General features: G+C 47.8%; 1 protein-coding gene across 1 annotated transcript; it reads right to left on the reverse strand.

Moving 5' to 3' along the window:
* Positions 1 to 583: 583 nt before the first annotated feature.
* Positions 584 to 11,542, reverse strand: RFC5 (replication factor C subunit 5). Its single transcript, XM_008142757.3, has 11 exons — positions 11,376 to 11,542; positions 9,869 to 9,933; positions 9,478 to 9,614; positions 8,263 to 8,342; positions 7,526 to 7,599; positions 5,733 to 5,892; positions 4,982 to 5,063; positions 4,438 to 4,567; positions 3,778 to 3,855; positions 2,716 to 2,770; positions 584 to 1,371 (listed from the first exon to the last, which is right to left on the reverse strand). The coding sequence occupies exons 1-11, from the start codon at positions 11,441 to 11,443 to the stop codon at positions 1,275 to 1,277; spliced, it is 1,026 nt and encodes a 341-aa protein (XP_008140979.2). The 5' UTR covers positions 11,444 to 11,542; the 3' UTR covers positions 584 to 1,274.
* Between the last annotated feature and the right edge of the window lie 391 nt (positions 11,543 to 11,933).

The following is an 11,933-nucleotide window of genomic DNA, read 5'->3' on the forward strand; positions in this document are numbered from 1 at the left end:
TATGGAGGCCAGGGTAATATAAAACGTGTTGCAAAAGGAGAGAAATCTCTCATCTGCCGCCTTTGTTGCTGAAGAAAACATTTCTTTTCAAGATGAGAGACTCGTGGAAGGAGAGTTAAAAGCTTTGGCTCTCTGTTCCATTTTTTCCATTAGGGAAAAAAGTCACCTTTAAAACAGTGAGTACAACAGGACAGCTGGGAATGGACTGGGCACGTTTTTAATTTTGAGGTTATCTTGCAAAATCGCGAATAGTGTAGTCTGGGAGGCTCAGGGTGGCTTCCTGGAGGCCCCACGTAGCCATTAGCTTCCAACGGTGCTGGGTCCTTGGGGAGCGAGTCCCACGTGAGTGATGGAAAAACCGACTCCTCCCTTTTAAAACAGCCTCCGAAGCTGATGCTGTGGTATCAGAGGTGGAAGTGTTCATACAGATGCAAGCTGACTAAGTCAGTGTCTTTATAACCAAGGAAAGAAGTCACTTGTAACACAACCAACAAGAGAGCTGCTTTACTTTAATTCTGACGAGGGATGCCAATGCAGCACTGACTGCTAAGGAACTGCCACACGCGCACCAGGCCTCTCCTTCCCAGAGGCAGGTGTAGAGTCAGGCTCAATCTTGTGCCCCTTCCCCTCCCCCGCCCCCTGCAGTAAGTATGTGAGTATTACACAACTTCCAGCCCCTAATGGCATAAAAATGAGTCTTCTCTACTGTCCACCCACAATTAGGAACCTGCTAGTAAGTCCTCTGCTTCAAGAGGAGAAATAAAAAGACCAGTTTTGAAAGGAAGAGAATTGAGTCCATTTTATGAGTATAACAGTTTGGGCCAGAAATCTGTTAACATCTGCTCTCCAAGTAGACACAGTGTCACAGACTATACGTGATTTTGGAGATGTTGTTTTTATCTTGAGTTGGAAGACACATGGGCCATGTTAGATTTGAAAGCCTTATAGTCCAAAATGACCTGGAGTAGGCTAGCTTCCTGTCATCCAAGCAACTAGAGGGTAAAGCCTTACAGTTGAAATAAAGGTGTCCGCCTTTTTCTACCTATAAAACACAAGTGGGCAGTGCAGCGAGACAGCTGTTCACCAAAATTGTTCTGTACACTCTGCTCCAAACAGCCACAAACAAGGTACTTCTTGTATGTCTGCTCACCCATGCCTGGAACAAGAATTTTTCTGTGGCTTCATCCCCTGATGCGGGCAGCAGTCCGTCCCGTAACCAAGGCCTCTGCTCTGTAGTTGCTGCTGGGCCTGAGACCAGCAAATGTCCTCGGCGCCTAGGCCTCCGACACAATCAGGTCTCTGGTGACTTGAAAAGCTGCAATGAGGGAGCTCAGCTGAATCTTCTCGTTGGTGCCCACAGACAGTCTGTACCTAAAGGAAACCAGAAGGTAAGAGCAGACAATACCACAGACAGCAACCCTTTACAAGAAAAAAGATCAAAGACGGAGCATCCGAAGGCGGCTAGGAGGTAATGAGAATTTATCCTGGACGACAGCCTTGTATGTGTCCTCTAACATTCCTCTGTGTCCTCAACACATCATTTTTCCTCACCAATTTAAAGGAAAAATTAAGTCTAAAAAATAGTTAGCAGTATTCTGAACTTCACTTTGTTCTAGCTCTATAAAGATGTGCAGAGTTCATGTGGTTAAGGGTTATTTCTTCACCTACAAAATGCACTGAGGAGTTATAATGAAGATTTCCTTCCTCTTAATTCACTGGGAAGTGTGGCTGATACACCTGTGGTCTGTGGTTCTGGGGTGTAGTCAGTAAGCAGAACACTGCCATTTCATCTTGCCACCTTTTATTTTTATTTTTTTAAATATATGTGTGTGTGTGTGTGTATGTATATATATATATGTGTGTGTGTGTGTACATATATAAACGTATATATACATATACATACATACACACACACACACACATATATACATACACATACACACACTTTTTTTTTATTGATTTCAGAGAGGGAAGGAAAGAGATAGATGGAAACATCAATGATGAGAGAATCATTGATTGGCTGCCTCCTGCATGTCCCCTACTGGGGGTGATCGAGCCCACAACCCAGTCATGTGCCCTTGGCCGGAATTGAACCTGGGACCCTTTAGTCTGCAGGCCAATACTCTATCCACTGAGCCAAAGTGGCCTCTTGTCACCTTTTAAGTGGTTAAGCCATTGAAAGCAAGATCATATTCACAAGCAGTGGTAAGTCACTTAATTTGTGCAGCCATAAGCCAATGAGGGCAGATTAGAGTTGGCCTACGCTAACAGTCTGATGTTGAAACCAATGCTTTTGTCCATTTAAATGACAGCGGCCAGCTTTGCTGGGGGCTAACAGCTCACTGAATAAGGCAAAGTGGAAAAGCGAGTTTGCTTACTCCCCACCAGTATGCTGGGTACGCAGGCCTTCACAGCTGGAGGTCTGCACTGGAGCAGGCTCCCAAATGTCAAAAGCATTAACACAGCCAATGCAGACCAACCTCTGAGGGCTTTATCTCAAGTATGTAACTGAGTCATACCTGTCCTTGTGTTTCCTCATGCTCTTAGAATGAGCATCTCACACCCTTCCCCATCTTTCATTAAATAATCCCACCAAAAACGATCATACTTGTACAGGAATGATTTAGACAAAAAATTTGGAACCAAGCAAATAGAAACAAACCACAACAGGGGAAAAAGAAGGAAAAGAATTAAAATTGGGAAGTAGATACTCACTCAATGTCTGCCATTTTGGTCAATAAGTGTATTCGAACTGAAGATGGAAAGTCAACTGGGGGAAAAACACAATGAAATGAATGAGCCTGTCATTCCGTAGAAGACAAGTGCTGTTTAAAGATCAGATGGATAACACTTTCCTTTCGGCCTCAGATCACTAGATACACCTCTAAGGAAGTAACATGTAGACAGGTTTTCATCCCCTCCATTGTGTCTTCACCCTTAGCCCCTCCCCCACCCCCCCCCGCCCCACCCGATTCCAGAGTGATCAGAAGGACATGGAGGAGTCTCCAACACCACTCTTAGCAACTGGGTGGCTCTATAAGTTAACGTAAAAGCTGGTCTCGCTTCCTCTCCCAATTTTAAAAACAAACAAACTATTGATTTTTTTAAAAGTCAATTTATGCTCAGTTTTCACAAAGTGCAAAGCTGGGCTTGAGCCAACCATGTTCTTGGGCAGAAGTTAACATGCCAGCCAGCCAGAAAGAGGCCGTAAAGGCGCCGGTAGAAGCAGCAGTCATGGACCTGACCGTCTGTGCAGTTGGCTGTTGCAGAGGAAAGAGCGCATCCAAAAGGCTGCACAACCGATCACCTGGTTCTCCCCCCAGAGGCCAACTGCTTGGCCTGGGGTGATTCCCGTGTGGAGAACCAAGTCTGTATAGAAGGTACAACCTAGTGTGGAACTTAAGATGGTTTAGATGAGACTGTTTTGGTTTTCATGAAAATAGATCTTCCTTCTCCCTCTCCTTTTGGGGAAAATGTTATTTTCGAAATGTGAATTAAAACATACTACTTACTGCTGTACAACACAAACCCTGGGAGGAAATTAAATTTAAGCCCTCAGGAGTGTCCACTCTCCCCAGCAGCTCTAGGGGTTCAGAGTGTTTTCGGAATGAAGTTTAAGTAACAAGACAAAACTAAAAATGAGGGGTTCGGTTTATAATGGTTCATTCCTATTTCTTTGCTTAGAAAATGAAGCCTCGTGTTCCCTCTCTAATCACCCTTAACCATAAAGCACGCCCCCTTCTGACGGCTTCTAAACTGGAGAATGATGTAAGCTACCTCTATGCACAAACAAGTGTATCTCCGTCAGGATGTCATGTAATGCCAACCCCTTCAGAGTCTTCAGCTCCATGATATCTAGAGAGGAGCAGTTAAGGCAAAGGGGAAAGTTCCAGAACAAATGTGCTGCGGATAATTTTGAATCCAAACCCTCGTGAGCGACTTTAGAAAGTAGAGCTAATCTCAGTACAGTTGTTTCGATGTGAAACTGCCCATGAACCCCAATTCTCTTCTCATTTCCCTCTTCAATAAGGGCTTTCTAAAAGATGCAGTGGTGGCAGCTGTCTAGTAGAGAACAGAACCAAATACTCTCCCTAGGTGACTTCATGTCACTGCACCCAGCTTTTACTTTCACAGCAAGATAAGATTAACCGACTCCTTGAAAATGACTGCAGTTCCCACCACGGTCCAGCTGCATCTCTCCATCTGGGGGTCAGGTGGCTCCCAGGTACCCAGGTCAGAGTCCTTCAGGAAGAACTCGGGGCATCAGACACGTATCCACTCCACCCAAGCCGTCTCACTCCTACATCTTACAAGCTGAGCAGTCTCTCACATGGCCAACTGTCTTGCCAGAGGGGGGAGGTGCTGGCTGTAGCTCCTGGGGTCAAGTTCAGGCCTTGGGAACTGAGAGTGCTGTTGGCAGGACATGAGAAAGGATACTTCTGTAGGCCGTGGTGAAGTCTTGATTCAACATCCAGTCCAGGATGTTGGCGATGTCTGACTTGAGCGGGTGCCCTGTGCAGGTGTAGACAGTCTCCTCGGTCACCCTGCCAAAGGCCATGCTGGTGCTCTGCGCAGACAGGGAGAGGATGGGGAGAGAAGCGCGGTGGCTGCCACAGCTGCCACCAAGTTGCAGGCAGGTCGGGAGGAAACTGCTGAGGCAGCATGCAGGTGGGCAGCAATATCACCCAGCACAGGAGCTGGAATCCTGCACTCGCTCTCACAGGTAAAGGCGGCCCCAGGGAGGGGGCTGCAGCTTGCTGGCTGTTACGCTGCAGGATCCTCCCCTATCTTTCCTTTGTTTGCAACAAATTACTCTTTCAATTAATCAAAACACAAAGGGTGGGGAGATCTCGACACATTAGGAGGTCAAGGTCTTCCCAGTTCTAGATTTCTGAATTTACAGATTGGCTGTACTATTATGTATTTCTTGAAAAACTATTCCGCAGCCACAACTTGAGATTTGCTACGAGTAGCACTGTACCTGCAAAATGTTCAGAGCCCGCCGCATATCTCCACTGGAGAGAGTTATGAGTGCTTTCATTCCATCTTCACTTACATCAACTCTGAAAGGAAACGGCAGAGCTGAGAGGCCCCTGAGAGCCCAGGCATTCCCCAAGGGAACAAGATGGCCTGAAATGATTAAGATTTGGAAACAACGAAAGAAGAAAAGGGGAGGACGGAGTTAACTACTCTCCTGATCTACAGGATCTAGAATTCACTCTGGTATTTCGGGGCCACGGCTTCACGTTAGTGGTCACAGCCCACTCCAAGTCTAGAATGACCCTAACGTAGGACCAAGCATCGCTATGTTGAGCAGCTGGCTGTGAATCCTGCTTCCTGGGGAGGAAAGAGCCCTGGAGAGGTGTGATCACAGAGTCAAAGCACCTTTCAAATAAGCAGCAGCTCAGCTCGGTTTCTCGCTCGGCATCTGATTACACAGAATGTATTATCCCAGGACCTTCCCTTCCAGTCAAACAAGGCGAGAGGCATCTCAGCAGAAGGGACTTGGCAGCGTGCAGTTTCCAATGACAAAAGAAGAGGAGGAAACTGGGACAGCTTCCAGGGAGGAGGATGGAGTCGGGAGAAGAACCAGATGACTTTCATGAACAATGTCCCGGACACACCGCTAACAGACCCTGAAGCTGGGCACTCGGCGAAGTCGTTTACAAATACCACCTTACCCCACACTCGTTCCCGAGACCCCCACCTTTCCTGCTTTGCCATATACTTACTTCTCTTCTTCTATGACATGTTCCAGGCGTGGGACCATGAGCTCAGGGGTCAGGGGACCGAATCGGAACCTTGTACACCGGGACTGCAAAGCGGGGATGATCTTTGACAGATAGTTACAGATGAGGCAAAATCTGGTATTTTCAGTAAATTTCTCGATCACTGGCAAGGGAAAAGAAAACCCCTCATGTCCATTCTGATTCTTCAAAGGACCCAGCAATACTGAATGTCACATGAAGGGTGCAGGGAACAGGAATGTAACAAGAATGCAAACAAACGAGGATGCTACAGGAACAAGAGGGTGTCACGGGTGGTCAGGACTGGGAATCACCCACTCTCTTTCCCAAACCTGACCGACATGTCACCCCACAGGCTTTACAAAACGCTTCTCTGTTTAAGATGCACCATGATTCCTGTGCTCTTGCCATCCCATCCCATCTAATCTAATAATAGACAAATATGCAAATTGACCGCACCTTCGCTACACCTAAGCCACGCCCACCAACCAAGCCACGCCCACCAACCAATCAGGATGAGTATGCAAATTACCCCAACAAAGATGGCAGCTGATTTGCATATCAAGACAGCATCCAAAGAAGCCAAGAGCTGCAGAAGGGAGTAAAGCTTCGAAGAAGCAAGCAAGCCGGGGAGGGGGGGGGAAGGAGAAGGGCGGGGCGGAGGCGGGGCCGGGGGGTGAAGGGAAACGCGGGTGGGCTGGAGGAGAAGGCGGGGTGGGCGACAAGGGTGGGGCGGAGGCGGGGCCGGGGGAGAAGGGAAACACGGGCAGGCTGGAGGAGAAGGTGAGGTGGGCCACAAGGGAGGAACGGAGGCGGGGTAGAGTGCAGCAGGAAATCCTATTGCAGGATTTTTCCTGCAACGGGAAAGCTAGTTAAGATATGAAAGCCAGTGTTCCTGCCCTTGGGATACAACTCTGTTTGGCAGGTTGATGCTCCACCTTCTACCAGGTGGGGAGGGGGCGGCTTTTTGCAGACTTTCCGGTGGACCTTGTCTCAAAGCCTTAGAGCGATGACGAGAGAAGAACCCGAATTCAGAGATGCTTATGGCACCAGCTTCTCTGGGGAGGTACCAATGTTGCTGCACAGGGATCTGCCCAGACAGACAGTCACTCTGCAGAACTAGATGCCAGAGAAAGACTGCCAAAGCTCCGGGACCAGATCTTCTGCCTTCCTCCTCCTCCCCAGCCTCTCCTTCCCCCCAGAACGCCTAAAGGTCAGCCTTTCCTTTGAGCCGAGTACCTCTGGATCTCAGTGAGATGACCAATGTCCTTTCAAAGAAATGAGCTGCCCTAGGCCCCTTCAGACAGACAAACCACAGGATAGTCTCCCTTCCCTGCCAAATCATTTATTGGCAAGGAGCAAAGTAATGTCAGCTTTCTGAGTGACTAAATTTCTGGAATTTTCCTGGCTATTTTGTATCTAAGGTTACCAACAACAGAATGTCCATCCAGCAGTTTAGGGATGAAAGACTTTCCATAACCTTCCATCAAATGATACAAAATCCCCAATCCTTACATCAAAGCCAGCTGAAAAGGAGAATGAGACACCACGAATCCCAACAGGGCCTGTGTCTTTAAGCTGTGGAAAGGGGAAACCCCAAAATGGAGATATTTTGCCTAGATCGTCAGGTGGGATACATGGAGAAAGGTATACAGAGATTTCTCTGGGCCAGAAAGGAATGAAAATGGCAATGAGCCACGTCGTATCTCATGCCCAAGGTTCCCAATTCTCCGGATGTGCTCATCAGCCAACACGCCGGACCTAGCAGCCCTCCTTACCTCTCCTCAAGGCGTTCTGGGCGTCCTGAGTCATGGCATCCGCCTCATCCAGGATCACCAGCTTAAAGCCTTTCCTAGGGAGACAAATGGCACCACGTAGAGATTTCAATCTCCCTTCCGCTTCAGACCCAAACCTGCATCTTCACAGTGTGCCACCAGGCCCTGTTTCAGGCCATTTCTCCCAGAACTCTGACCAGAGCCGACATCTGTGGTCCCAGAGGAAACCCCCATCACTCCTTCAACTCTTAAGGGAACTGAGGTCTAACGTCTGTGTTTTTGTTATGGTCTCCGGCACCTTCATCTTTCTTCCGCACAGTATCCTATTACTCTAGAGCTTTTTTCCCCTACCTCCTTCACTCATGCCTGTCTTTTTATCTTTTTTATTTTAGCCACCATCCTAGTTATTCATCCTGATCTCAGTTCATTTTTGTCTAAATTCGAACTAGCTCATTCAGGCTCAGAATGGAATCATTCCTCAGTTAACTAATAAAATGAAGTTAATGCTTCCCCCAAGAACTTGCTAATACAGACTTAGATAACATTTTATTTCAATATTTGCATTTTAACTTTTTTTTTTTTACCACCATCCCTGTACTTTATGTCTTTTTTAGGCTGCTTTTGACAAAGTCATTTCTCCCGGCCTTTATAAACTGGCAAAGGGAGGCTAAAAAAAATTCAGCTGTATAATCTCACTGATCAAAATCTTGGGGGAGAGAAATTATGCAAATATTTCTTACTTAAATATTGTCCTTGTGCTAGCAAAGCTCAGGATTGGTCCCCGAACGATGTCTATTCCTCGGTCGTCTGAAGCATTCAGCTAAGTGTGGAAGAGAGAAGCCAGAATAAATAAAAAACATGTTGGTGGATGATTTATGAATTAATGTACCTTTTCATCAATCTAGCTCAGCAAGCTAGGTCTCCAAGTCTAATGACAGCTAAGAGATAATCACTATTCAAAAAACGAGATCACATTTGTATTAAAACTCCTAGCTCACTAGATGGATCATTCAGTCTGAAAGGCAAAAGACTGACTTTTCTCTCCCCTTCTGAGGACAATCACTGGCAAACTCTGGAGGAATAGCTAAGTGGCCTGGTCTCAGTGACCTCTGACCCGAGCAGAATGATGCTAATGTTAGCTACCACAACCTAGAGCAACCCAGAAGTTACCAAGTGTCTAACACATTGAGGTGAGAACAGGTGTGGCAGCGAGGTTCTAAGATCTCGAACAAAAAAACTAAGTGTTTTTCTTGCAATCAACAATATTTAGAATGTTGTAATCTAAGTGTATTAGTCGAGTCCCAGCAGCGAAGAGGTGGCATACTCAAATTCAGTGCTTTGAAGAGAATTACATGAAGACATTTTAAAAGGTATTGGTGGGGTGTGGGGAAACCACAGGGCTATGCAGCAGGTCAGGGACTGCTGGGGCCCATTCCACCCCCAGCTCTTAAGGGGTTGGTGGGGCCGTGGTGATGCCACCTGAGAAGGCAGTGTGATGTGCCCCGTAGAGGGGGATGTTGTCAGCCCATGGTGGCTCCCAGGCAGGACCAAGCATCGTTCTCCTCCCCTCCCCCACTCCTGCCAGGGTCCCTATTGGCCAGACCTAACCAGGAGCCAGAGGGTAAGGGAGCTTGCAGTCAGTACAGCTCAGCTTTCCGGACAAGAACCCACTGCAGAAACGTGGAGAAGCACATGGAGGGGCACATGGAGGCAGCCAGCAACTGAGTGACCACGGAGTGTTTGGGTACAAGCTGGCAACGGCAAGGAAGGTACCAAGCCCTACAACTGCCTTCTAGCTAATGCCAATCCAGACCAACATGTCAATTATAGAAAAAAGTGAGTTGATATATCTGCTTCTTTCCCAACCAGCAGGACAACTTCCTTGTAAACTAAAACAGAAGCAGCAGAACTGAGAGAGACTGGAGTCTTTTGTCAAGTAAGAATAACCCGTTTACCTCCAAGACCATGGAGCCGAATTCTCTGTCTTTGTACAGCTGTTTGGCACAGGCCAGGATGGTGGACGTCTTTCCTGTCCCCGGAGGACCATAGAGAAGCAGGTGTGGCAGCCGGTCTTCACTGATAAACTTCTGAACTGAGCGTTAGGGAGAAAGAGACTCCATCAGTTTCTCAGAGCCTCACTCACTGCAGGCCCTCGAGGTGGGCGGAAGGCACTGCAACCCCATGTTTAAATCAGAGGCAGAGGCAGGAATAAAAGACCCGAAGGACTCCGCGCTTACAGCAACCTCCCATAAAGCTCAGCGAGCCTCTTCCAAGTGATTGCTCAGCAGAGACAACACCACCAAGGAAGTTGAAAGGTCCTTCAACTAGGATAACGCGGATGCTTACTGGTACTCAAAATGTCCTGATGAGAAATGAGATCGCTCAGTGTCTGTGGCCGGTATTTTTCAACCCTGAAATACAATTTGGCATGGATTACTCCACACATAAATGCAAGAACAGGCTGTTATGTGCACACGAATCCTTTCGTATCCTCACTAAAAGAGGAAGAACCTTCATGTTTGAATAGAGACCAGTGGTTCTCAACCAGGGAACATCTGGCCATACCTGAAGACACTTTCCGTTGTCACAGCTGGGTGGAGGGTGCTACTGGCATCTAGTGGGTGGGCCCCAGGAATGTTGCTGAAGATCCTATAATGCACAGGACAACCCCCATACCCCTCCCCCCCCCCAATCAAGAATCTGGCCCAAAATGTCAATAATGCTGAGGTTGATAAACTCTAATTTCACCTTTCCAGCTGTCTGCCTATAACCTCAGCTTGGATGGGCACCTATGATTTCAAGCTGAACTCAAAATTGAACTCACACCCAATATACAGAAACAGATAATGACGGTATATCCAAACAATGGACTATTGTTCAGCCATAAAAAGAAATGGTGTTACACACTACAACATGGATGAACCTTGAAAACACGGTAAATGAAAAGAAGACAGTCACCAAGGCCCACATATTGACTGGATTTATATGAAATATCCAGAAAAGGCAAATTCATCGAGAGAGAAAGCAGATAAGTGTTTGTTGAGGGCTAAGAGAGGGAGAAATGAGGAGTGACTGCCAATGGGTATGTGGTTTCCATCTGGGGTGATGGGAATTTTTGGAACTAGATAGGGGGATGGTTGCACAACATTCTAAATGTTCTTAATGGCACTGAATTGTGCACTTTAGAATGCTTTCAACTATAAATGGTAAGTGACATGTTTTTACAATGATAAAAACAAATTGAAGTTATTATTAGACAAGAACAACCTGAATTTGCTGCAATTGAGCCAAATCCCTGTGGTCTTTAAAACATCATTAGGACATAGTTGTGAGTACAAGTCTGAATTCAGGCCACTTGCGTTCAAATCCAAACCCATTTTCTAGTTCTGGATCTAATGCAAATCATTTAACCTTTTGGCTGTATTACTCCAACTGTAAAATTGGAATAAGGAATACCTACCTCCTAGGATCTTTGTCAAGATCAAACATCTAATCGGGTTCCTGCTGATCTAACAGAAGGCCACTTAAATAAAAGTTAACTAGAGGCTGTGATTATTATTTTAGTTTAGAATTTGACCAGTCATCGCATCGAACATTTGTGGCCGACGCAATGTCAAGACGGGGATCAAATCCCCGTGCTGTCATCCAGGTGCGAAAGCCCTGGCCAAAGCCCTAAGAACGGAGGGCGACTGGGTAGTTGGGGGAGGTCGAGACGAACCTCTGAGGCTCCGCCCCGGCCGCAGGTCCGGGGCGCAGGGATGAAGTCCCGCGGGGACCCGGCCCCTGGCCTACCCCTACCACCGCCTCTCCGAGAGGCCGACCCCCTTTCCCGCGGCAGCCAGGCCTCTCCTACCAGGGCAGGTTCCTGATCTTGGACGCCGAGGGCTGCGGCGGCTGCTGCTGCTGCGCTGAGGTTTCCATGGCGGGCGATGAAGGTGTCCAACCCGCTGGAGTCGTGGCGTCCCCGGGGGTCAGCACTGAGCCCAGCCCAGATCTAATCCTGGGACCCTCGCACTTGGAGTTCGCGCGCAAAAGCAGCTCTCGCGAGATTTCGTCGCTGCTTCCGACTTCCTCTCTAGGTCCCGCCCCCTCTCTGTTGCTAAGGCGCCTGTTGCCTAGTTACGGCGAAGCGCGGGCCCTCAACCTCCCTGGCACTGCCCTCTCCGCCTGGCCGGGAACCTCCCTGAGCCCAGTGAGAGGGGCAGCAGGGAGAGGCAAGGCCACCCTGCAACTGCCGGTCATCATTGCACATTAAAGTCTCCCGGCCAAAGCCAAGTCCAGGCATCGCCAAAGTCCAAACGCTTGCCGTTCAAAGGAACAGAAAGCCGCCAGCGCTACAAAACCCGGAGGAAAAAACATCCCCAAATGATACGCCAGCTCTTGAATGTAGATGCCATCTGAAAAGAGCCTC

This window comes from Eptesicus fuscus, chromosome 23 (genome assembly GCF_027574615.1).
Source record: "Eptesicus fuscus isolate TK198812 chromosome 23, DD_ASM_mEF_20220401, whole genome shotgun sequence".
Lineage (NCBI taxonomy): Eukaryota > Metazoa > Chordata > Mammalia > Chiroptera > Vespertilionidae > Eptesicus > Eptesicus fuscus.

Bases quoted from the DNA above. Each gene is read 5' to 3' on its own strand.
- RFC5 (XM_008142757.3), bottom strand. From the start codon at position 11,443: ATGGAAACCTCAGCGCAGCAGCAGCAGCCGCCGCAGCCCTCGGCGTCC. The intron at 8,343-9,477 runs GTAAACGGGTTA...TTCCACACTTAG, and splicing joins TCGGCTCCATGGTCTTGGAG to CTGAATGCTTCAGACGACCG. The intron at 5,064-5,732 runs GTAAGTATATGG...GTTTCCTTTCAG, and splicing joins CATGTCATAGAAGAAGAGAA to AGTTGATGTAAGTGAAGATG.